This window comes from Zonotrichia leucophrys, chromosome 3 (assembly GCF_028769735.1).
Source record: "Zonotrichia leucophrys gambelii isolate GWCS_2022_RI chromosome 3, RI_Zleu_2.0, whole genome shotgun sequence".
NCBI lineage: Eukaryota > Metazoa > Chordata > Aves > Passeriformes > Passerellidae > Zonotrichia > Zonotrichia leucophrys.
The window spans coordinates 3,772,554-3,800,262 of NC_088172.1; the positions used below are offsets into that span (position 1 = coordinate 3,772,554).

The 27,709-nt window shown below is 40.2% G+C and overlaps 1 protein-coding gene across 1 annotated transcript; it reads right to left on the reverse strand.

Annotated features, from left to right (window-relative positions):
- FHL5 (four and a half LIM domains 5) lies at positions 1-26,744 on the reverse strand. Its single transcript, XM_064710088.1, has 6 exons — positions 26,564-26,744; positions 13,826-14,007; positions 8,072-8,246; positions 5,649-5,818; positions 3,364-3,550; positions 1-2,184 (listed from the first exon to the last, which is right to left on the reverse strand). Exons 2-6 carry the CDS (start codon positions 13,982-13,984, stop codon positions 2,033-2,035), a joined length of 843 nt encoding a protein of 280 aa, XP_064566158.1. The 5' UTR covers positions 13,985-14,007; positions 26,564-26,744; the 3' UTR covers positions 1-2,032.
- Positions 26,745-27,709: the final 965 nt, after the last annotated feature.

Below are 27,709 nucleotides of genomic sequence, written 5' to 3' on the forward strand. Positions count from 1 at the left end.
TTCTTCAGAGGAGACTGAATAAAGGGCCCAAACTACATTCTTGAGATGTGCTGAATGTAATTTCACACAAACAAACAAAAGGTACCCCACAGACAAGCCTGAATATTGTGATTCATCATTTTAATTTAAAAATTTAAGACCATTAACATTTACTTATCTCTGATATCTCGATGCAAATTTTTAGAACATCATACATAACTGTGAACCACTATGTTTTGTGTGTATATATATATATATGTATATAAGGCAATGAAGCATATTCTACTTATGGGAATCTAAGCCTTACCAAGAACCTGTGTCAGCCACGGGAGATGTGTAAATAGAAAAGGAAGCAGCTGGGATAAAATGAAAAAACATAAACTAATCAAACTCTAGACTGCAATAAAAGCTGCCATGAAAGAAGAAAATGAAAACCAAAAATTAACACCACATAGAGCAAAAGATCAATATTTTATCGACTGACAACACACTGCTGTGTAATCATTGGTCAGTCATTATCCATATTGATTTTATGCCACTGCACTTTGGCTCTGGCTTAGCCATGCACACATATTCTTCCTTTTTTTCCACTTTTCTACCTAAAATAATGGCTGTCTTCAATATGAATAAAGGTCACTCAAGTCAGCCAAATAACTCTATGCGCTCCAGGTCAGAGTCTGAAGAAGAATGACTTAAGGACACCCAAGATGAGGAGTCAGACTCTGCTGGACAGGGCAGAACCTGCCATTCCAACATCACTGCTCCATCCACATTGGCACTGCAACACTCACTGTGGAAGAAGGGGCAGATAGATGTTTGTAACTCAGTTCTGGATAATCTTTAATAGTAGACATTTGAGTGCTGGAGCTCAGCAAGCAGATATAAAGGCTGGCTACTTGGAAACTGAGGCCCTGTACTGCAAGCATGAGCTGCCTGGCTTACAATGACAATTAGTAATTCTTGACATACTGTTAAAAAACACATGTGGCTAATGGTGAAATTAATCTGGAATTGGTTCTGGAGAGTTGATAGCCTACTGTCCACATGCAGGAATTTACAAGCAGAGGAATGAACTGTGAATCAAAGGTCAAGCAGGTAAGGTCCTTAACAGGTCTTCAGTTGCTGGCAAAGCAGTTTTGAATGAAGAAAAGTACGAGGTTAAATGGACCACTATGAGTTGGCTCTTCAGTCAACTAATAAAAAAGTATATTTTAGGCCTGTATTGAAGGTATAGCAAAAATAGAGGAAACAAAGTCTTAAGGCATATTCGTTATGGGAAAACGTACATCAGCACTATTCAATCTTGGGCATTCCTTACCTCTCGCAGTAGCTGAAAATATGGGTTTATTTGTGTTCTAGAGCAGCTATGACTAAAGAACTAAGTACAGTTACCCAGTTTTGGGAAAGGGCCTGCACTTTAATGTTTTGGGTGACTTCTTTGGGTAGCAATCCCAGTAAGGGAAGTGACCTTTTTTCCATTGAATTGGCCCTTGGAATGGGCCTTTCTGACTGCACTCCTCAATGTGAAAGCATCTCTGACTCACAATTTCTGCCTGCTTTGTCAGCATCTTTTTTTCCCAAAGTATGGAAGAATATAATATTTACAAGGTGTTCTCTTCAATGTTATGATCCAAGAGAAAAATGCTTGTTCCCAGCTTTCTGTAGGAAGATTTGCATCTGTGAGTCAGTGCTAATGCCTCATCATTATTCATATGCCAAACAGACGTTTCACAATCCTTTTTGATTCAGAGGTGATAAAATATAAATTTTTAAGCTTCTAACAGCAGAGTGCAGTGTGTTACAAGGAAAACATACTGGAGTTAGGCTTAAAATATATACAATTTTTTTCTGCATTGTTTTATTAACCAGTATGGGGCAGTTGTTTAATTTTTGTTTATAAGAAATTGAGAATTATGATGATGTTAACTGCTGTTGGAAAGTTACTTGAATGATGAAATAACTGTAGTACCTTTTATCTGGTTTCCTTACAGCAGACCAATGAACTAACTTGCTACAGAGTGAGAATACTGCAGCTGTACAGCTCTCCACAGAACTATGAGGCAGAGCCACATTTGTGGCAAAGGATGTCATCCTGCCGAGTGAGGAATTCCTGGCCCACCAAGGAGACAGAACATTTCGCGCAGCTAAAGCATTCCCCGTGCCACTGGCGCTCCTCAAATGAGATGTATTTGGCACCTCCAAGAGCTGAAAGAAAGTATGAAAAAAAAAAAGAAGATCTGAATCCAGTATTTCTGGTTCAGTAATGCAACAGACGACTTTCTGATGTGTGATCAGGTTGTCATTCATACAGTGAACGGAAAAATGAACAAAAATCCATAGTGTGAAATATGCTTATTGGCTGAATTGAAAAATATCTTTAAAATTTAAACAGTGGGAAGTATTTGAAGCTAAGCCACAAGTCACTTGCTTGCATATCCCATTATGAGATCTGAACACAGTGGGTTTATCAGAATGTCCATTCAGGTTTGCTGATCTTCCCAACAAACTCTCATGGAAGTTATTTGCAATATTTGTATAGTTTCTATACAACTCTGAATGAAATTTCACCAGTAAGTTTCTTCAAGATGGATTCATTTGGAAATTACCAGAGAATGGGATTCCAAGCAGAATTATCTGAAATAAAATCTTGAAGACTGGGGGAATTTGAATAGTTTTGATGCTATTTTTTTTGGTGTTGTTTCGTAGTTTGGGTATTTTTCAGATCATGCACATGGGATTGGGTATTCATTGATTTCTTTGTCCAATGACATATGTAGCACGCACCTGTAAGAATCAGGAAGTACTTTTCAACAGCTGGCATATAATAGGATTAAAGTGCAGAGCACCAGCAAATGCTCTCAAAAAACTCCAGCTATCATAGACCAGTGACATACATGTCTAAATATAAATCATATATAAGTATACAAGGATTCATGAAACAGAGCTCTGCTGCATTTGGCAAGCTTTCTAATTTGACAGGTGTGCCTTACCAACAGGCAGTTAATCTGTGTTCAGTTTGATCACATTTGCATTTAAAAACAAAACTGAAGAAATCACAGAGGGGCTTGTGTGTACTGTCCTGGGAAGAGCAAAAAATGCACCTTTTAAAATGTTCTTAAGGAGGAATTTTCTGCAGAAAACACTACATCAAGCAATGCCTTTGGGCCCATAAAACCACTCCTCATCTCTTAGGGAACACGTGTGATCAGTCTGTCCTAGCAAGACACAGGACATGTGGCACAGAGAGAGTCTCTCTGATAGGTAACTCCTTCAGTCCTCATTATGATGGGAATAATTTTAATGTTTTTTTTCCTAAAGTGAAAGTCTTTGAGAGGAGGCTGATGATTCATTTGTGTCTGGCCCCCTCTAGAAGACGAGACTCACCTGCAATAGGTTTCTTGCAAGCAGCACACTTCTTGGCATGAAATTTGCTGAAACAGTCTACACAGTATGGGTACTCATCTTTGGAAATGAATCTTTGTCCAGACAGCTGAGTGTTACACACAGCACACACAAAGCATTCTTTATGCCAAGGCTGGTTGTGGTAGGCCACTCCTCCAGAAGTTATAACCTAATACATTGACAAACAGGGGCAGAGCAAAGAAACAAAGGTGTGAATCATGAAGGATTGTCCAATCCTTCATAAGTACTTCCACTTGTTTTCTGTCTTCCAACATGCACAAGAGAAGAAAGTGTGGTCACATCAACTTTTTTACATCTAGATTATCCATTTAACTAATCTGCAGTTGAATTCCATACGCTACTGGTTTGTTATTTTCAATTTTCTACCACAATACAACCTCATAATTTGTAATAAGTGTGTTATCTTTAAATGAATTTTTTCTATTACACTGTAGATAAATGTTTAGAATCAGGCATGCTCTCAGAAGAGGAATTCTCAGTGATAGGCAGTGGCTGAGAGAACTGATGCTGAGATAACAGTTAATCTCCAGCCAGTATTTTGCTGTCTCTCAAGTGCAACAGTATTTTAAATAGGAAGTAAAGAAACAGAAGTAAAACAGAAAGGAGAGCTACGCAGTCAGCAGAAGGAAAAAAAATCAGGTTTATCAGTGTCATCAACTTCTCTTTGCCAGCAATACACTCACAGCTCTGCACTGGTTATTTCTGAAGTGGGAAATTTCCAGTTGTTCTGTGGCTCCCATATGTGTGGCAAGGAGCTGGTTTCACAGAATTTGTGAGAGACTGTACAGAGAAATTTCTGTAAAGATGAGCTGTAAGATAGTGTTTCTACTATCAAGTCATACGCATGACAGAGAATTAATGAATGAGTGAATGAATGAATGAATAATGTTGGAACAGGAGGAGAAAAAGTTGAAGAAACTTAAGTAAAAAATAGTGGTATCATCAAATTTCCCTGGAGAATACAGCTTCAGGAAAATCAAGACTAATATGGGCTCATGTCAAGCAATGAAGAGATTTAAATATTTTCCAGTCCCTTTAACATTCCAGTTTTGGGCTATTTTGTGGTTACATTTGTTTTACCATTAAAATCTAAAAATTGCTGACAAAAATTCAAGATTCAGTTTGGCAATTTAATATATTTGGGCTCAATTCTCATGCATGGGAATTGATGCAATTTTCAGAAATAAAATGGCTTTAGCTAATATGTAGGGGGACTATTTACATTCCTGGAATTTTAAAGAAGCAAATCCTGATTATTTCATGTAGGTGGTGCTAATATCAATGCCTGTAATAAACATTGAGCATAATTACTATAATTGCTATGTGTTCATTTAATGCAAGTTAAAGGCTAGATGTAAAGACTTGGGAATATATAAAAGTACTTTCTGAAGTTTAGCTACTGAAGAAAAAAGTAGGCAGCATATTTTCCTGAAATTAAAAGCTTTTGTTAGAGGTAGAGATTTACAGGTAATAATTACATAACTACAGGAAATTATAAGTTATTTGATGAAGTGGGGAAAAAAAAAGCTTCTAGAGTGATGCAGGTACTAAAGAATAAGTAAAATTCTGCCCTAAAAAACAGCTTAAAACATTTCCCTAGAGGAAAATGTCACACTAGAATAGTGTGATGCTTTGAGTATTTTCATCAACAAGAGACAATCTTAAAACACGAGAAATCAAGGGAGGGAAGAATTGATTTATCTGTGCTTGGGGGAAAAAAGAAATCAAATCAAGATTTCTGGTACCCACAAGGGTATCATCACATGTTGCATCAGTGGGACTCCTGACTGGTGTTAACACAACTGAATGTTACTTGATCTGCTAATTGCCTGATACATTTTAAGAAAAAATAGCTGAGATTGTGGATGATTTGCTCAGTTCAGGTGGCTAATTCTGCATATGAATACATCTGAAAAACGATGGAAAGAGAGTCATGTTTACAAAGGCAAAATCAGGAAAGAAGGGTTTTATATAACATTCCATTTAACCTTTGCTAAAAATCACAATCAATAACTAAAGAAGCCCAAAGCATTTGTTTTGGCAAATAAGATTATTTCAGATATAATCAGTCTTAGATTAACAAGAGTGGACAGCAGACAGTGTCACAGTCGCCTTTCAGTGTCCAGTGTCATTGGGAAGATCCTGATCTTACTCTTAGTTCACCACACATTTCACATGATCCAGCCCTTTCTCCCATGAGCAATATTGGCTCACTAGGGCATTATTTGCATTGTGTGTTTAATTACCTTTTTGCAAGCATAGCAATGGTGAGCAAATTGCTTCTCAAAACAGGGCACACAGTAATTCTCATTGTCTTTGGTGATTAATGGTTTTGTTCCCAATGGTTGCTGACAATACTGGCAAACAAAACAGGATTCATGCCAGGAGCTTCCCTTAAATTCCATTTTACGTGAACCTGAAAAAACCAAAATGAACAATCCTCTCAGATATAGCCTTGTAATATAGGTTTTAAACATTGGGAATGCTCTTGTTTTTGAACCTTCTAGCTCAGCATCAGATAACCCAAGAAAACATCTTCAATTTAATAGAGCTTGTAAGAAAGCACTTGAAATTTCAAGAACACATTCAGTGCCATATATTCATCTGGCAAAAGATGTGCTGAATTGCCTAAGCTGTGATTTTTAGAGTCTGCTCTTATATGAATCTTTTGGGGCTTTTTTGTGATTATGTTTGAATTGATCAGTTTCTCTCAAACCAGCCAACTCAGTGATAATATTCATGTATACAGCAATTTTATAAATTAAAAATTATTTGTTGGATGTTTAGTACATTTATTATTGTCCTGTCTTCTATCTTTCTTAAACTAAGGCTCCTTCACTTATAAACGCATTATTTATCTTAATCAGTTTAAATTGGCAACTTTCTAAAAGTAAATATTTTTTCTGTGATACAGCACATTACACTGCCTTCTCCTATAGCTCACCATTTCTGTCCTAGACCAGCAATTCTTTTTATCATATTTTACTACATGCCTTTGATACAGCACAAGAACAGAAAGTTGCTCAGTTAAATGTTTGTCAGAGGAGTCTCAGAGCTTTTATCTCTGTGTACAGGTGTCCTATCTTGATATAGAAACACAAGTGTAAGATATGTGCATATATGTGGGAGCAATTTTTCCAGTGGATCTCCATCCTCAGCTTCCTATCTGTAGGTAGATAAGACTGCACAGAGAGGTGCAAGGTGCTTTTCCATCCTTTCCACATGAGGAAGAGGATTGCTGCTATATCTGATTAATCCCACTGTGCCTGTTTCCTGAAATGTGGGGCCAGTGCAGAAACTGCTGGTTGTATTTAGACACAAAAGGTTTGCAGCTTCATCCCAGGGATCAGAAGGCCAATTTCACTGTCTTTCACCACTAGGTCTTTTCCACACAGAGTTAGCAAGATGATGAGAAGGAAGTTAATGATATAGAGACTGGCTGGCATTCCCATGCCTCTGTTGCAGTGTTTGTCACACCTTTGGGCACTTGCTGCAAGGATTTACACTCTGTGACAAAACAAGCAGCATGGATTTATACCAGAAGATAATGATGCAAACCTGAGTGTATTCTGGCAATTTTTTTACTAAATCTAGTGAGGTGTGCCTATTTGACAATATTTTTGTAAACTATGTACAATTTAGGCAGTTTATAATCCATTAAATGAACACAACTGTATTTTTACAATATTTGTTTCCATTAATGCAGATTTTTACTTGTAATGAAAAGGAAACAAACTGTAAAAATCCAAATTAGTGTTTTAAGTTGAATACAACCTGAGTAATCTAGTACCAATAGTAAGACTATAATTTTGCACAGCCTGGATCTTACTGTTCGGCATTAAGATATACTGAAAAATAAAATTCCAACGTCACTGCCAAATTTACTGATGTTCTCTGTTCCAAAAGCTAGGGACCCACTTGCCCAAGCAAGCAGCTTCCTTTTGCAACAAATGGTGCTGTGGCTTCTCCCAGATGCCTGTGAAGAGGCAGCTTTTGGGTCATACTCTGCTGTAAGAGCTTTACTGATGTGGTACAAATGAAAAGTCTAGAGTGGGTCCTGAACAGATACAATCAAAAGCTGAGAAGCAGCTTAGTGTGAAGTGCAGAATTTTCAAGAGTGCTAATGGCAGGAAGTAGGCCTATTGTAAACATGGACAATATTGTAAAATGGACTTGTATTCCTTTTAGTAAAAATGCTGCTAATGATTTGAAAGCAAATTGTCATGTTTTGACAATTTAAACAAAACATATTTCTGAGTGAAAGCACTAGTATAAAGAACACAAGCACAGGGTCTGTTCAATGTGGAAAACATGCAGATGACTTGTCTAATGTGCCACTTCTGCTCACAATACCTCAGTTTGTCTTCCTATGCTGACAGCGGAATATGCTTCCTAAGAACTGCAACAAAATCAAAGAAGTCACATGAACACATTTTGCCCTGCATTGAACTCTTAATATTTTTATAAGGATTCATAAGACCTGTCAGTGGTAGATCAGAAGTGTCTGCCTGCCTTCTCTCCACTGATGGGAGAATGCTACGCATAAAGGAAGAGTAGTCACCTCCAAGCTGTTCTGAAAGTCAAGGACCTTGTAGCTTGGTTATTCCAGGAGGAGGGTATCATTAAAAATGTAGTTCCATTTCTCAGTAAAGGGCCCCTGTTATCTTACCAGGCATAATGGTCTTCTGGCAGTGAAAACACTTGGATGAATACTCATCAGAGTAGCACTCAGTACACAGCAAGACCTCGTCCTTGGCAGCAAATGGTTTCTCCACGAGTGAGCGGCTGCACTTGGCACATCTGAAGCACCCCTCATGCCAGTGGCGGCCTTTGTAGGCCAGATCCTTGGAGAAAGTAACTTCATGTTAGTGAAAACATTTATTTGCAGTGTTTTTATCCTTCCATTCCTTCCAGAACTAAAACAAAAAAGGAAGAGCGTTGCAGTGGTGGATCCAACAGAAGTGTGGTCAGGAAAAGTGCAGGTGCTCAATGTCACTGTTGTGACATTGTGACTGTTGTGACATTGTGACTGTTGTGTAGATCCCTTGCAGAGGCCATCGGGAGCTGCTTTGGCAGAATGTTCCTCCTGATGTAACACAGAGCTATGTTTTCATTGGAAGAATCATGTTATATATTACAGTTGTCTTTCAAGGGGAAACAAGTGATCAACATTTTTAATGTGCACAGACCACTGGAGAGGAAGCCCATATTCTATAGAATTTGAAGTGAACGTTATGTATTTTCAATGTTACTATTTCTTCTTCCAGCTGACGACATAATTCTAACAGCTGTCAGAAAACAAGCAATTAAAATCTCATTGAGATCAAAATGACTATTAGTAATATAAAAAAAAAATTGCTTTTGTTTACATCTGATATAAATCCTCCTGAAAATTTGACAGAAAAAAGTTTAACAGTCAGTGGGCTTAAGGGATGAAAGAGCTAATAATGTATATGTATATGAAAGAGCTCAAAGATATATATGTATGAGATCCTGACTAAGAATTCAAAAAAGACTAAACAGCAGATTTAATTTTCCCACAGTTAGAAAAGCAAGGGAAAAATGCACCTCCAAAACCCCTTCCCAGCTTAAAAAATAAACTCTTCCAGGGCTCTTTTATAAGTAAAAAACACAAAAGGGCACAAATCCAATCTCATTGTTCTCCTTGATCATGCCCCTGCCTTTTAAAGAGCTAAAAATAAAAGAAATGCCATGCTTGGTTTCAGGAGGTGCTGAGCACTTAGCATTTTCATTTGCTTTGGTTAGCACTGTGAACCTTGCAGGAACCAGGCTGTCAGCCCAGAGCAGCCCCAGGCAAGGACTGGGTGAGGAGGAGAGGAAAAAACCAAACTCTATCCCCTTGGCAGAGGTGAGACAATCAGCTGTAGATCTGTGTGCCACTTTTCTAGATGTCTCTAGCCAGGTGCACTCCTTTGGCTGCTTTTTTCTCCTATTTTTTCCTTCCACTCAGTCCAAAGACATGGATTTTTGTTTATGATCTTCAACAATAGTAATCCTATCACCAATTTAATTTTTGATTTTAAAGGTGAAATTAAGTGAACTCAATGCGTGTGCTCTCCTGGTGAATCTGACTGGTGATACATGTTCACCCACACTGTGGGTGAAATGCTGATGAGATTTTGAGGAGTGTCTTCATCTAAATCAGCATTTCCCTTGGATGATCCCTGTATGCAGACTATGTACCTTGATGTGATTGGGCTGGGAAAGCCTTCCAAGAGGTTTATTTTAATATCTTTGTGTCCTTTTATTTCAAAGGAACATAGGCGGAGAGAGCATGGGGAGAAGGTGGCCAGTACACACTGGACTTGGCAAAACAAAAGCTTTTTGATATGTTTCATTTGACCTTAAAATTCAATGTCAAGTATACGTCCTCTAAATTGAAGTATGGTGTCGGATCTCAAGATTTCAGTCCTGAGATGCTGAGCCTCCGAGACCAGCTTGGGGGTCTCGGGAGTCCTGGAATGTTGCCAGAAGTGTCTGGTAGCAGGACTTTAACCCTACACAGGAGACGACAAGGATGAGGGCTTCACCGGGGTGAAGGGTGGAAAGATTAGTTAATTAGAGGGTGAGACACAAGGTTTAAGATTTATGTACAGGGGGTTTAGAGGAGTAAGATGGAGGAATTGGGGTGTGTCCTGTCCTCCTCCTTCTTCCTCCTCTCCTCCATCTTCTTTGGCCACGGTGGCACCTTTCTATTGGTTATTACTAAGAGTACACCGAGTTATAACAATAGATGGTATTGGGGAAAAATGATAAATATTGTATACGTAGCAAAGGGTATAAAGATAGGTGCCTGCCCCGGAGGGAGACAGAGTGTGCCCATGGCTGACTGCTGTGCAGATCTCTGTTCGGCTGAAAGAACATCTTTTAGATAAACAATTAATAAACATAAAACCAGAAAGAAGAACTGAAGCCTCTTCTCGTCTTTCGATACCCGGGTGCCCCAAGGCCACCTCCGGGCTCTCCAGGCCCCTCAAACAGCCGAGATAAACCCAGACTTGGCGTTCCCTGGGCGGACCAGAACCACCACAACCTTTCGGGGGAAGATAAACCGGACATTTGGCTTCCACTGGGTGAGCTCTGACCACCACAACCTTTCGGGGGGACCACCACCACCTTCAAAGCCCTGAAGAAGAAAAAAGAGAGAAGAAGAGAAAAAAAAAGCCAGCAGAGACTGCAAAAAAAAACAGCAGTCACTGAGAATTCCACCTCTCAGTTTCTGCCGAAGAGAATTCGTAGCAGAACAGCCCGGACTGGAACCAGAAGGCGCCCTGGGTCCACCTCTCGTGATCTGCTGGACAGATCGAGACGTCCAGACTGCTCTGAACGACAGATTTGGTAAGAAAGCCTGAAAAATAAGAACATGGGAGGCACACCTTCCCAGGAACAACGGGAAATTTTGTCCACTTTATAAGGTGTGACACAAACATACAAAAAATTATTAGCTCTGGCCTTAAAAGGCCAGGAAAGTAGACCCCCGAGACGCACCAGACGTCCGGGGGGGGGCCCTCAAAAGAGGGGGGAGCAATGCAAGTCTCCGGAAAAAATTAGCTCTGGCCTTAAAAGGCCAGGAAGGTAGACCCCCGAGACGCACCAGACGTCCGGGGGGGGGACTCTCTGAAAGAGAGGGGGGAGCAAGGCTCCAGGAAAGAAAAAATTAGCTCTGGCCTTAAAAGGCCGAGTGGAAAATGCTCTTGGAAAAAAAAGAGCAAGAAATATTATTAAAACACCCGGTCCCAAAACCCAGAAACCCTGGGAAACTCCCAAAAAGCGTCCAGAAAGCCCAGAGAGCATGGAGGACTCAGGACCGAGGGGGGAGAGCAGGGGGGGGAAGAAAAAGGGATCAGGGGAGGCGCTTTCTCGCGGCGGCGGAGCAGGCGGGGAGCGCGGCTGAAGAAAAAACAAAAGACGCGTGTTCAGATACGGCTTTGCTAAGCTCAGGGCCGGGGGGTGCAGCGGCCCCGGGGGCCGGCAAGGTAGCAGAAACGCGCGCGGCAGGCAAAACTCGCAAGAACCCGGGGCAGAAGTCACATGCCAGCGCAGCAGGGGCGTCCGACATGGGCAGCGGCATTAGGGGAATTGCGCAATCCCAGAAAAGCTGCGTGAGACGCAGGAGGCGCGCGGTTGTGACGCAAAAAACCCGGAGCGAGTCGCGGCGGGCGCGGGTGCCGGCGGGACGGCCGCACACACTGACGAAAGGCCACACACACACACAGCGTCGGAGGAGGAGGAGACAGTCAGGGGCAGACCGAGGGGGAAAATTCAGAGGCGGAAAAAAAAAAAAAAGGGAGAGGAAAAAATTACCTCGGGAGAGACACAGAGCAGCTCGGAAAGCACGCATGCGCCGAGCGCGGGCGGGGGCGGGCCAGACCCCCGGTGACGTCTCAGGCGAGGAGGGGCCCTCTCCAGACTTGGTGCCTTTGGTAAAAACCCTCGGGGTCCTAAGCCTCTCCCCTCCTGGGGAGGCTTGTGTGTTTTCTAACCCTATTGTCAGTTGAATCAAAAACTAGGTAACCCCTGAGTGCACGACATGCCAGATCGGTTCAGCAGAGCTACAGCATCATTTTGTAACAAGTCTGCAACTATCCAGCGATTTTCCTCAACAAGATATAAGAAGAAACGAATACTCAGACAAAAGTCGGGACTCAGACTGCAAAGGACAACTCAGAAGAGAAACAAGAGGAACGAAAGACTCTGGGGTTTTTTTTTTTCTCTTTGGGGTCTTGAATATTTCCGTATAAGAACGAAAGACTGGGAGGTTTTCTCCTTGGGATCTTGAATTGCAATAAGCAATGGAGTAAATTTACCTATTATAGGGAAAACTGACAAAGGATCATATATTGATCAGCTGGTAGATTTCTTTGACATTTCTCCCATTTGGAGAGGAATTTTAAGGGTAGGATTTTGACATTTCTCCCATTTGGAGAAGAATTTTAAGGGCAGATTTCTTTGACATTTCTCCCATTTGGAGAAGAATTTTAAGGGTAGGATTTTATGTTTTAATAGTTTAGGATTTTATGTTGTAATAATTCTTCTAGTCCTCATCCATGTCGTCCCAGATGCCATGAATCGGATTGTAAAAGAGGTTTTCTTAGGGCAAACAGAAGGGGGAGATGTCGGATCTCAAGATCTCAGTCCTGAGATGCTGAGCCTCCGAGACCAGCTTGGGGGTCTCGGGAGTCCTGGAATGTTGCCAGAAGTGTCTGGTAGCAGGACTTTAACCCTGCACAGGAGACGACAAGGATGAGGGCTTCACCGGGGTGAAGGGTGGAAAGATTAGTTAATTAGAGGGTGAGACACAAGGTTTAGGATTTATGTACAGGGGGGTTTAGAGGAGTAAGATGGAGGAATTGGGGTGTGTCCTGTCCTCCTCCTTCTTCCTCCTCTCCTCCATCTTCTTTGGCCACGGTGGCACCTTTCTATTGGTTATTACTAAGAGTACACCGAGTTATAACAATAGATGGTATTGGGGAAAAATGATAAATATTGTATACGTAGCAAAGGGTATAAAGATAGGTGCCTGCCCTGGAGGGAGACAGAGTGTGCCCATGGCTGACTGCTGAGCAGATCTCTGTCTGGCTGAAAGAACATCTTTTAGATAAACAATTAATAAACATAAAACCAGAAAGAAGAACTGAAGCCTCTTCTCGTCTTTCAATACGCGGGTGCCCCAAGGCCACCTCCGGGCTCTCCAGGCCCCTCAAACAGCCGAGATAGACCCAGAGTATGGGGTACTAGAAACCCTGTCAAAGACCACAGAGGGAATTGAATTATTAATTAATATTGTAAAAATTGGAGAGGTGAAAGGAAAGACAAGGTCAGAAACACTACCACTGATACACCATCTGTGAGATGAGCAAGGTAAGCATGGAATAAAGCAGAAATAAAAAACCCCTCATTTCCAAAAGAGAGAGAGAGAATATGCAAACTATAAACATGTTATCTTCTCAGCTTGGCATCTGCTTGTCAACACCTACAGTAAAAGCAATTTATTCAATGCTCAAAATATTTTTTCAATGAACACGTCTTAGAAATTCCAAGGTGTCAATCAACCTGATACACTGAATTACACCACCCACCCTATCACCCCCCAGCACTGTGCAGCCTCTGCAGCCAGTGGGTGGCTGGAGGTGAAGGATGGAGCCCAGCTGGGGTCCACACAGCCTTGCTGTATGCTTGGGGTACATGCATGTGCAGATTTCCTCATCTTTGACCCCAGAGCTTTCCTATTCAGGGATAATAGCGCCGTTTCACTCTGCTGTGTGGGGATGTACAACAGCTATGCTTAGGTCTCTTCAGTGATACAGGGATGTGCGAAGGGGTGGGTAGCGCATCTACCACTAAAGAAATTGAATTTGTGTATAATTTAATAAGGAAGAAAAAGAGCAAGCCCAATCTGTACCTTGGAGCTGCACTCAATGGGCAGCTTGCACTCTTGGCAGGGGTTGGCGTACAGGCTGTCGTAGCAAGGGACACAGTAAGCGTTCTCATCCCTCAGTGCATATTTCCTGCCACGCAGAGACTGCAGGCAGAAATGGCAGTCTGTGTGGCTGCTGGTCATCCTGCTGGGGCCCTCCACGTGCTCTGCAAAAGATGGGAAAATTGGGCAATTCAGTGCATGATGCTTGCTCAAAGGCTAAGTAATGCCGCATTACCTGTGGAAGTTGGACAGGCATTTCCTGGTCATTTGCAGTGCCCTGGATTTCTTAATGCTGGCTTGTTCAACAATAAAATGGTAGCCTTTAACAACATATACTGTGAATTGTATCACCTACATGATGGGGAGCAAGAGGGCTGCTTCAGCTTATTCTAACACTGTTTCAGGTCAGACACCTGAGAATGAAGCCAACTTCACATTCTCTACGTAAAACTACTGGCATTATGAGCATTATGTACTGGATTCCGAGATATGGTTCATCCAGAAATTGGGTAATGGAGATAGAAGCAATAATTCAGAAATGAAATCAACTGAGGAGTTAAAAGGCCAAAGAGAAGAGGCAGGCACTTTGTAGGGTGTTCCTGACTTTCTCTTGATACTCCTGTCCTTCTGCTTGTTCCTTTCTTTTCTAAATACCCCCACATCTACCTGACTCAGTGGAAGGAAAACAAGGGACTCCAGGATAGATGACTGTTTTTTGCATTATCCCAACTGTGCTGCTAATATTTGGTGGCATTGTAAGGTTGCACAAATTCCCCTGGAGAGCAATAGAGTGAAATATAAAGAAAAATAGACTAAATAATAAGTCAAGTAAATCAGAACTCAAAGAAAGCTTTCCTTGTTGTTATTGGAAAAGATTGTTTTTTCTTACGTATTTCTTTATTTCTATATCGGATTCCACATTGGCAGTACCAAAATAACGTGAAATAATTTATATTTCTGTGTCAGACAAGTGCAGGAAATACCACAAATCTATTGAGAGTCAGTTGTATGAATTTCCCATCCTTCAGTTTTTCAGGCTAAAGAGGCTTGGACAAGCATCCAAACTTCGGCTGCTTATAGATCTGCAATTGTGAAGAATGTTTTAAGGATTGTGGAGATGAAGACCTATTTCAGTCTTCTTATTTCTGGTTGGATCATCATCACTTTGCTAAAATTGCATCTTGATTCTTGGAAATGATGGAAGAAGAAACCAAAAAGTTCACAGTGAAGCAACCCCAAAAACATCTGCTGGGCTCATTGGGTTGCACTCTTCATTAAACTCAAAGGGTGTAGCTGCAGCCAGCACCAGCAATCATGAATTTTAGAGGAGTTTAAAATGACTGGGGAAGGTCTCCTAAAATATCCTAAAATATCTCTCAGATATCAGTGACTTTGGGCAGCTGAAATTTTTGCACTTTGAGAAACAGGGCAAATTAGTTCCTCTTAACCAGATGCATAGCTTGAGAGTAAGGAAGAACATACAGAGGACAATATTTGAGGGAGTTCTTAGCCATGACAAAGCCTCCATCTAGTCCACTTAGAGTTACACCCTCATACTTTGTTTTTATGCACTCACTGACTGTCTTATACCCATGGTTCAGCTTTAAAAAGGCATAAAATCTTTTTCTGGGTTTTTGCTTCAGTAAGCTCTAAACCAAAATGATTTTTTGAGCTGTGAGAAAAAACCAATTACTGCAGTTTTCCACTGGCACCAGTGCATAAGGTCAGGCATTTTTTAGTTAATCTTTTCTGGGACGTGTAGTAGTAAAACACTGGACAGGGGGTAGGGAGCAAGGCTGTCATACTAATTTCTGACCAAAAGTAATGACTTGATTGGAAAATTCGTTGCTCCTGTAAATTGAAAATCTTTAGAGTTGAATTGATATATTTTATTTCCTACTACCCTTAATATTACTACACTCTGTCAGCCAAGACAGGGTGTAGTAAGGAAATAAAATAATCTGGAACTCAGATCAGTGGGAAACATGCTTTCTTAAAATATTTCTGATGTGTTTTATGTGATATCCTTGGAAAAATAATATAACAGGGCTTGAATCAGGACTTCCATTTCCTTAAGATCAAACAGAGATTTGAATGTGTAACAAAAAAAACCATTTATGTGAGAAAATTACATCCATCAGCTTCAGCATTACAGAACATGACATAAAACCAGGCAGAGCTCAGTGCATTTAATGCACAATCACAGTCATGACCAAAGCCAAGGTTAAGTTTTGTGCATTTTTCTCATTGTGGGGGAAGAAGTATAAACTGGTGTCTAAGGACACAATCAAGAAGTGCTTCTGGTTAACTGTGCTCCATGGTCAAGGTCAGGCTTGAAACTGGGTTTAGAGGATTTTCATTTATTTGTTTAGTGGGAATTAAAGTAATGAACTGTCTTGGAGGATAACCCTGAGTGAACCATCGTTCTGATGCCCTCCCTGCTGGATCAGTACTCCTGGTTCCTGACAGAGCTTCATCTCAGCCTAAAAGTGGCAACAGCAAAATCCAAACAGGGTATTCATGAAAAATTTTGTTACTTATAGAGCATTTTTGTTGCACAAAGCTCTCCAACAAATATCTGTAGAAACATCTGTCCCATATCTGTAGAAACATCTCTGTTTTTCATTCTAATGGATGTCAATCAGGTTTTAAGTTATCAAAAACTACATTCCAAGTAATTTTCTTTAAAAAGTGATTCTCTTTATTATTACTTTTTTCCCCCAGGAAGTCAGTCTGTCCCAGGAAGCCCAGGCTGGTGCACAAATAAGACCCACTACTGTAATACTTCAGAACTACTGAATTTGCAATGCTATTGTCCTCCTAAACCCCTATATGGATATTGGAGCAAAGTGCTATTAGTCCTGTTCTACAGATGACAGTTGTTGCTTGAGGACTTAATAAAGTACCCCCAAGAACAGAGTCAAAGCCTGAGAGTGTCCTTGGGCTGCTTCTCTAGTAACATGCTCAAGTTGTCCCAAACTTTTCTTCAGACAGTCTTCAGAGTTTGACCATGAATCATCATAAAAGACTATGTTTGGGAATGAAGCAGCAATGGTGAGCAAAAGAATGAAGATTTTTTGCAAACTTTTCGGCAAAAGTATGGATAACCTTTGAGAACTACTTTTACCATTAGAAAATGCAACAAAAGGGTGAATCTTGTCTCTCCCAGCACCGCTTATCCTTGCTCCAATAAATAAGTAATGGTACGAGGGCCACGCAGTGAAGTAGAATGTTTTTCTTGTGCTTTGATCCTAATCTCTAGAGAAATATGTTTACTTTAAGTTTGCTGGAAGCTAGACTTTGTGTTTTGAAGGTCAGCTAAGAAATCTCTGGAGATCTGATGTTATTCACTCTCATGGAATGAAAAGCTGACTCTGGCATTCCAGCTGCTAACTCGACTCCTAGGCACAGGGAAAGACTGCAATGCTGCCATTCCTTGGGAAAAGATGATTTTATTATTTAAATTGGAACATCTTACATTGGAAGCTAAATACTGTTGATTTTTATGTACCTAGTCAGCAGGGGTATGAGGTATAATTTTTAATGTTAAGAATATTCCAAGGAGGTGCAGAGAGATGTTGCCAAGGACGTGAGGATATTGTAACTGGAGTCCCTGGGGTCAGATTTGAGAATGCAGCAGTTTCATGGACTGAATGATAAAAGAGATGAAAATACAAAAAAGAGAGCTAGGTAGTCATCCTGCTGTTAAAGCAGATTGAGATAGAATTTAGCTACAACAAATTAGGACAGGGACTTCCTGGAGAGTCAAATTATTTCCCATAAAATGCAGAACACTAGAAGATTTCCAGTGAAGAAAGCTGTAAGAACATGGTTGTGAAGTTGTGAATCCTGATAGACATGGAACCATCAGGAAAAGAATGCTTTTTTCCTCACTGGAGCTAAAAAGCAGAGCCAGAAGGTTAATATATGTTTCAAAAATTAATCTTGATGTTTTCTATAAATATATGTTAATCTCCCTCACACAAACAAAAATAAAAAACCCACATTTATACTACTTAGAAATCAATTAGTATATACATATGGATGTAGATACGTACATATAGATAAAAATGTTCTATCTTTCACTTTGTGGAAATTCTAATCTAAATATACCTGCCATTGAACTTCATAATCTTTTTCTTTAAGAACATACAGTTATTGGAAAAAGGCTTCTTCTTAGAGAGGCATAAAGGAAAAAAACAGATGGGAAAAAAAATCCTTTCAACAGCAGTGAAGGATAAGAAAAACAATTTGATATCTTATGATGAGGACACCCCTGGAAGCTGCCCTAGGCATTGTTCATTTCCAGGTAAATGTATGTTTTAATCTTCTAATGCTGTTTGCCTGATTTGCATGAATTTTCTGACTTCATTTTCCCTATTTCTATTTTTGTCTCATGCATTTACATATATTAAAGGTTCTGTAATATTTGCTTTTCTAAAAATGGTTAGAGAAGCAATAGGAACTGGGGGCATGTATTACAGACTAAGTCAAGCCAGGAACCTACAGGAAAGAAGACACAGATATTAACTCTGAACTATCTTATCTCTGTGGCACAGGACAGTAATAGAGCACCAGGTCCTGGAAGCATCTGAGTGAGGGCAGAGCTCTCACTGTTGAAATTCTCCTTTAAGCAGCCAGGACAGATGCCACAAGTGACACTGTTTTGGTGGGGTGTCAAGGCAAAGCAGATATTTTAGAGGTTGGTCTGGTAATTTGTACTGAATTGTACTGTGTTTACACACCCCTGACTACAAGCGAAAAGGGCAAGAGCTATGGTTTAACTAGGGAATCAGGCATCTCAGGAATTTTGTAATTTTTTCCTTAATTGGTATTGCTGTCTGCTTTGTTTACACCGTACAAACTCAAATGTTGTAGTCATCTAAATTCTTCCTTTTTTTTTTTTATTTTTTTTTAAATAATTCTTACCCACATTTTTACAGGTTTTCACACAGTCTGGTAGAGCCAGAGTTTTCTCCTGTGTCATTATGGAGCTCGTTCCTTTCTGACTATTGTCAAATGTATGAATAAAATGAAGTGATGAAATAATTCAGCTGTTGTAACTTTCAGTGTAAAATCCTGTCATTATTCTTCGTTGTACTTCCCATATTGAACCAGAACACAGGTTTGAGGACTGCATCTCTAACAAAGGCTCATCTGATAAAGAATACTCAAATTAACTGGTGAGTTAGATGGGATAGAGTGGCTCCCACAGCAAACTGGCAGATGACACCACAGTGGGAGGAGAGGAGAAGCTGATACACCACATGGATGCGCTGTTATCCAGAGGGACATCCCCAAAACTGGAGGAGTGGGGTGACAGGACACTCATGAGGTTCAGCAGGGGGAGTTGCCAGGTGATTCTGTGATGCACCACAGAAAATTTATGACTGCTGAATGGCAAAAGAGGGAGGGTAAAAGTCTCCAAAAACCTCAGTATTCTTTTATGGGCACTGGAACAGGAGTGGGGGCATTCTCATAACCACAAAATTGGTCTCTTGTAAATGCTTGTTTTTTCCAAGTACCCTTTCTTGCCTTGACACTCACCTACAATCCATGATTAGGGAATCATGAATGATACTTCAAAAAGTGTTTAAATAAACCGAAAGTGGAAATTTCAAATGAAGGCATGTACTGAAGTCCTGATCTGAAACTACCACCTATTATGCAAATCATAGACTTACAGAATTTTAAGGGTTGGAAGGAACCTTAAGGATTACCTGGCTCCTACTCCAATGCCGTGGGCAGGGGCACCTCCCACTGGACCAGGCTGCTCAATGCCCCATCCAATCTGGCTGTGAAAACTTCCAGGGTGGGGCATCCATAATTTCTCTGTGCAACCTGTTCCAGTGCCTCACCACCCTCACAGTGAAGAATTTCTTCCTAATGTCTATGATAAATTTCCCATCTTTCAGTTTGACATCATCCCTTGTCCTATCCCTACAGTTCCTGATGAAGAGTCCCTCTCCAGTTTCCCCTAGGTCCCCTATGGATACTGGTGGGGAGCAGCATCTGAGGAGCACTTTGGAGCCACCTCTGCTAGAACAGCATCTGCACAAAATGCCTGCACAGCTGGGCAGAAGGGCCCCAAGGAAACAGCAGCACCTCAGCCATAATCTGACAGCACCTGGCAGGGACACACCTCCCTGAAGTGACACAAGCCTGCCTTTGGGACTGAAATCTTCCCAGGGAAAACAGTACTTACAAGAAGGGATACCTGTTGTACAAGGGTGACTGAGGTGCCTGGAGGTCACTGATCAAAACAGTCCTGCCACTAACAAGAAGTAACAGAACTTCAATAGGGAATGCTGATTCTGATCGTAATCTTTAAGATCTTAATGAAAAAAAAAAGTAATTTCTCATCTTTGCAGATATCCTAGCTGTAGAGACCAGGTTTTCCTACCCTTAAGTTTTATTTCAGGAATACCAAGGTGGATGAAGATTACTCTGTTGTGTGAGAAGGGGTACATCACATGAATTACAATAATTTTTTTTTTTAAATAACTACAACTGTCTACACAGCACAGCTTTTTCTAGAAGGGCTATTTAAAAGCCTGTGACCTACTTAGAACTGCTTTAAGAAATAAAATGAACAAAAATATAAAGATCACCATCAGCAGCATTGTTAGCAAGAAGCTAAAATTGGAAAGGATTTTCATTACCCAATTTAAAAAAAGAAATGCTTACTTCCCCAAACCCAAACATAAATCCCCCAAATGATAATCAAGCATCTGCTGCAGTGGTTTCTCCTCTTATCTCCAGCTGTGCTATGCCAACCTGACCCAATTTCCTGAGGAAAAATATAAACCAAGACACAGCACTCTTTTAATAAAAGGATGACACCTTATCAAAATGAAGCAAATCTAAAATGTTCTAGTCTCAGCCTTGTTAAGAGATGGTGATGAGTTAGATGGCATTACAGCTTAGGAAAAGGAAAGGCTACTGTCAGTAGTGTTGGGATGCAAGATCCCTACTTCAATTATCATTGTTCCCAGGTATTTTGGTTTGCAGGCCAAATATTCCACAGGCCAGTTTTGCTGCTTGCAGTGCTCCCTCAGGCTTCGCTGCCACCTTCTTATCAAGCTAATCTCTGAAAATAGGGGTGATGTGGCTCTGCAGAGAAGCCCTAGGCTGCTTATTAAACCAACAGGAATCACTGTTTGTAAAGCCACCGCTGTACAGTCTAAGAAATGCTGGCCACTGCCAATGTAGCACTGCAAATGTCTTCCCATGATATGGGAGGTGTTTGGGGTGACCACTGCTGTGTCACTCTCCAATCCTTCCCCAGGGAAAACAGGCTTCAAGGTGGGCAATTCCAAGAGGCAGGATCAAGAAATAATGGAATGGTTTGGGTTGGAAGGGACCTTGAAGATCACCTATTTCCAACTCCCTGCCATGGGCAGGGACCCCTCCCAGGAGACCAGGCTGCTCAGAGCCCCATCCTGCCCGGCCCCATCCACACTGTCAGGGGTGGAACACCCACAGCTTCTCTGGGCAGCAAAGGGAGAAGGGCTAAGCAGAAACATTGAAGAGAGCTAGAAACAGCCTGATCTCTACCTATGGACTCTGGATTTTTGATGACAATTAACACATGGTTGTGATATTTAGCAGTAATGAAGCTCTGCAGTTGCACTGTTTTTGGAATACAGAGATATAATAATAACAGCAGAAGCATATTAAAGTACATATGCAGATATTGCATCTGCTGGGTAGACAGACCATGAAGCATATAAGCTTGTAAAGAAAATCTGAAAGAAGTGTCACTCTTTGTATTCTATCATTTTTACAGTAATGAACTGGTTATATGATATAACTGAGACAGATGGTGAGAAAGGTTTCTAGGAGAGCTCACAACAAACAACCAACATGAAAATGTGCTCTGGGTACTCTTTAACAGACTTATTTCCCTTCCTTCTGCTCCCTCTAAGTGTTACATGACCACCTGCTGTGTCTTCTCTTACAACAGATCACTTGGAACACTGACATCTATGTGCAAATTTATGTAACTGAATAATTTATCTCAATTCACAGATGTCAAATTAGGTGATTTAATATTTTCTGGATTAGAGTTTAATTCTGCAGTTTAGGGTTGGTGTGCAGTTATCTATTGGGCAGTGCTGTGCACAATTCTGTTATGAAGTCTCAGCATCTGCACTATGGTTGCTGTTACAAAATAGTGCAATTCAGCTGTGTGTGCAAACCACCAGTGATGTGGAATTATAGCAGGGTGGCTTTTTGCTTTTATTTCCACCCTGAGTGCCTTAAACACACTGTGGACAGGAAAGTCTTAGTTTATCTACATAAGTGCATCAGGGACAGGCTGCTCCCTTTTGGGCTAGGGAAAAAAATAATAAATATTCAGAGATACACCTTCTTTTACACCATATCCTACATTCACTGCTGATAGTTATTCAGCACGTTTCATTCTAGCACAGACAAAGGATATATGTATATTCACAATGTAAAAACACTTTCAGAATTGGTCTCACAAAAAGAATTTTGAACATTTTTAGGAGAACCCTTTTAGGAGTGGGGCTGGTAGAAAAAAGCACATCAAGTGGCTTTTTGTTTGTCCTCTACCAGGGAGGAAAAATAACAGTGTCACTAGGACAAATATAGGAAAAAATGTTGGTGGTTTTCCTATTTTTGCTCTTTAAATATGTGGCTTTGTGCATCATCCATTAAGCAGGCAAAAAATGTTACTTAAAGACCTCTGGAGTCTCAAGCAGTTGAGTAGATAATGTGCTGTCAACCAAGACAGGGGATAACACGGCATTGACTCAGATTTATCTTAATCCTCACATCCTGTGGCAGCAACAACAACCAGTCCTTACAGAGATTCAGCCCTGGGTTCCCACCAGTGACATTTGCCCCCTGCTTGAAGCCTTTGTGACTCTTACATTACCTGTTCTGCCTTCTTGGGAGATAAAATCTGCAGAACAATTATGTGATTGTGACTGGGTATCCTAACATTTCCCTCAAGCCTTAAAGTCTCTGCATCACACATTTAACATTTTCTACTTAAAATAGTCTAGAAGTGGCTATGAGTTAAAATTAGTAGATCATGATATTCTGTTTTTCTTTATTATGATGTGAGGTTACTGACCTTTCAGTAACTGCCCTGCTGGGATTTTTGTAATGTCCTGATATATGTGAAAAAGTCTTTGTTGTTGTTGTTATTTTGTTTCTGGCACCATGACTTCAGAGTGAATTTCTTTCTATGATTATAAATACACACTATCTAAAAATTGGTTCTAGTGTAGGATTGACCTTATCTGATTGAAGAAAAATTAAGGCTAAAGTTTATCTGAACACCCAACAGTCAACATTTGCTTCAGACAAATAAAACTCACCACTAAATCTTAGAATGCTGAAGGAACTTTGGTAAGAATGAAGAAATTCCTTCGTAAATTTAGGGAACATTTTAAGAACATGTAATTTAACTCAAGGATATTGTGGAACAGTGAGCCCACTGATACCAGCAGAGTCTGTTTGATGCGAACTTATTCTGGTGACAATGTGAAGAGTGTAGCAACAACCATCTTGGCAAACCTTGAACGGATTTAATTGATTTTGGTAGAGGATGGTGCTCAGAAACCATAATTCTGACCAGCTGTGGTGAAAAGGGCTCATCTGAGGAGGGGGAAAGTGGAACACAGTGGCAGAAACAGCACCAAGCAACAAATGCAGTCCAAAGCCTTTCTGCTAATCTATGTAAAATTTATTAAAAGTTTTCACTGAAAAGTCTAAGCTAGTGATCAAACAAATTAAGAATTCTGCTACTATATTTTTAAAAAATCCAACAAACTCAGACTGTTTGAGCTTTTAATTTGAAACATTTCTCAATGCTCTTCAACTTTCAAGCACTAAACTAAATAAAGATTGCCAATTGGAAGACCAGCATGAAATAGTTTTTACTCTAAACATTTTTCCCATGCAAGTTAGATTTTTGAACTCTAATTATGCCACAGTTTTGCACGTCTTAGTACATAAATGAATCATGATGTGGCTGAATTTCAAACCTGAAGAACTCACTTGAGAAAGACTGAACTTGATAAGCAAGTTCAAGCCCAGTACTGTTATGGGCTTCTGATAAATAGAATTAAACCTGAACCTCTGAGGTATTTTACAGCTTTCCTTTCAAAGGTTTCAGAATGCTCTTCTAACAACAGTAATAAAGTAATCCTAAAACACATTTGTGAGCTACTTTTCTTCAGAAAAGATTAATACTTGTCAAAGCAAAGTAATTGAATTCCTCAAGGCCAGAGAGCAAACCTTTGTGAGTGGGAACAAAAGAAGCCATTCACTGCACCTCTGCCATGAGATGGGTCTGCTCATCAGGCTGTATCCATGGCACTGGCCTGGGATAGTTAAAAGCAGTGTGCAAAGGTTGCCAACTGGTCAGTTCCCAGTGCTAAAGGTAGAAAACACTTCCAAATTTAGCCAAAGCAAAAAAATGTTCCAGTTGCGCACTTTGCGGTTGTCCTTTATGACTCTGAGGTTATGATGAATATTCTTATGCAAAATGTTCTGTCAACAACTACACCATCCTCTGGCACTTGGCCATTCTTGCTATTAATTCTGCTACTTATGCACAAAGAAACATTACAGGGAGATTAACATTTTTCTGGCTGATAAAGCCTCTCAAGTGTGAGGCCAGGGACCAGCTAGGACGGCATGTTCAGATCCATTACCCACACTATGCTGAGATGTGCAAGAATTAACCACTCCTCTTACATGGACCTTGAACAAATTCAAAGGCAACCATAGCTGGGAAGAAAAGTAGCACACTAGGATGGATGAAGGAGAATCAAAAAAACCTCTTAAGTTTAAGAAAGGGGAGCAAGTAGAGACCATAGCTGACACGTACTACATAGCAACAGAGAATGGGGATATTCACAAAAACTAGTTTAACCTGGTGAAGCTAATGAGTAAGGCACCTTTTTTAGCTAAAGGACAGATATAAATTCCTCTCCAGGGTGACTTCTAGCAGAAATTAAACTTAGCCATCATTGTGAAGGAACTAAGGCAATGTAGCTTCCCTTTGTGAGTCTTGTCCTTGCCTTTTATCTCTGCTACAGAATTTCTGTCACAGGGTATTATTAATTTGTTTTCTTGGAGTCATCTTTGCATATTTCCACAAAAATGTCCTTACTTGATCCCTCTTACATTTTACAGGAAAACACAAATGCATGAAACAAGGAGCTCACAGCCTACTTTCTCATAAGAGCTGCATGCCCCGTTCCCAAAAGAATGAATTCAGCTACAGCAGCCCAAGTGGAGCATCAGCAGCATTTCACTACACCAGCTTCCAAACATAGGGCTCTAGAGATTTTAACAGAACAGTTGAACTGGAAATGATTAATTTATGAGCATCATTGACCCTAAATTGGCAGGGAAGTGTGGAGTAAAACTCCACTTGGATTTACTCTCCAGGCGATCTAAAAGCCTTGACAACACCTAGAGCTTGAGTTGGCAGGAGGGCTGCTCCTTCCAACAGGTTTGGAATTTCACCCTCAGATTTTGGGCTTGATGTTTGAAAGCATGCTGATTAAAATATTTTTTTTTTCTGTCCATGATTAGGTAATACTAAAAGTTTTTAACTGCTCTTTCAAGAAATAAAACTCTGGTAGGGAAAAGAAATGAAAAAAACTGGAATTATCGGTACGGAGCTGATGGAACACGTGTCTTACCATGTCAACCAAAAAATACACACTTTATTAATTATGACTGCCTGCAAATATGAACACGTGTCTTACCATGTCAACCAAAAAATACACACTTTATTAATTATGACTGCCTGCAAATAATTTGGAGACAGCATACATCAGAATCTCTTTCAAGCAGCTTTTGAATTCATTTTTCTCTAAGGCTACAAGTTAGTGTCATCTCAATATTCTACCAGTTAAACACCCTTGATTCAGTGACTTTCCTGCAGTAAAATGACATGGGTTGACTATCAGCAATCTGTAACAATGTTTATGTGTCAAATCCACTATATTTTGTTCTGTTAATGTACAAATAACAACTTGTTGCACAAAGACAAGAAAAATGTTAACATAAAGAAAAAAAAGGCATCTGAAACTTAATTTCTAAATGTAAATTAAAAAAAATGATCCTTAAAATAAAGATAACACAAAGTGTCTTATGGAAGGAGAATTTGGAGATGATAATTGTTTACAGCAATTTTTTGACTTCTTATAAAAGCCAGCTCGGAAACTGTTTTACTTCCAAAATCAAGAACAATCCACATTAGGTGTTAAAAGTACTCAGGCTAGAAACAAGTGACTTAACAGAAAAGACACTATCCATAATTTTTTCTCGCAAAAGCAAATGAAATCTTGCTAGGAGATAAAAATGTAATGGGAAAAAGCACATTTATTTTTTGTTGGATGGTTCTTTGGGTTAAAAAAACCTCATCCTCAGCTCTTTACAAAGGAAGCCCCAGACAATCTTTCCACAAATTAGTGGGTGAGTAAATTACTGCAATGAAAAGAATTAATAAAAAATTAATTTTTTTTTTACAAAACTCTATCTCTTTAGGTACACAAAATTAAAAGCACAATATATATGTGGAAGTCTGCATCTAATTTATTCAGCAGTTTTCTGAGGAAAAACTTCCTGCATACTTGCTCAAAACATTAAATTAAGTACCTTCTATACTAACAAGTTTAAAGCTTATCAGATGAAGGAATAATGGAAAAAAGCCTCAATACTCACATTTAGTTTTCAGCTGCTTCTCTCGGTAACTTGCGCAGTAAAATAAAGGAAGAAATAATTACACGTCTTCACAGAAACAAGCATCCATCAAGTCCAAAAGAAACAGAACACTTTGCCAGAGCTATTTGAGGGTCCCATCAGAATTTGCCTGGATGGGGGAAGGCTGAGGGTCAGTTTGTTTCCCTTAGACCTCATGACATGCAAATATGTGGCTGCCTCACCACTGAATCAAATCATTCTTTGACATGCTGTGTTTACAAATGGCAAATGCATACCATGTAGGAGGTTCTTAAAGGAACATATTTCTGAGACTTCTCAAAAGGAAAAAGGCATTTCTGTTAAAAAACAAAACTGTTCAGTGCAAGGGCAAAAAGAAAGTAAGATGGAACATTATTCATCCCCAGATACACACTAGTTCATGCATAATGAATTCAAAAGGCCTCATGTGGGCTTGTAAATCAGAAAAGAAAAAGAAAAGTTGCAATTACTGAAGTCTGATTGTTGTGTACAGGAAACCATCCCAGGGGAGGGGGGGTGAGGGGCAGGGAAAAAACCTCCTCCAGTTTCAGGAAAGACGTTCAGAGACACAGTAGAACTCAAAACTCTGATATGCCTGAAGCATTTTCTGGGCTATTACAATTTCCTGCTTTCCACCAAGTGGGAAGGATTACCATCAGTGTGGCAGCAATGGACTCCTCTAGGCTCTCTCTCAGTACTTCCCAGTATTTCTGGCTTTTGAGTCACAGCCACCTCCTTTACTTTCTGCTTGGGCTCAAGAGGGGCCAGCTCTCACAGACAGGCTCCAGCATGCAGAGCATTCAGAGGTCCTTGTACTTTGCATATGATTCTATGCAGACCCTTAACCAAGTGCAGCTGAAAGTCAGGATATTGTGTCCATTTAAAAAAGCAGGCTGAGGCTGGGCAGAGTGAAGAAAGGATGGCTGCTTGTGGTATGAACCACAACTGACCTCAGGCAGATTTTTCCACAACCAAGAGCCAATAGATCTGAATCACTCGGTCTACAATGTCAAGTCGGTGGGAGCTGTTCAGCATCACAGATAGAAGAAAGAAGGAAATGTTTGAATGGTTTAAATATGTATTACGTTATCTGAGTACTTTGGTAAAATTGCCAAATCTGGACATGTT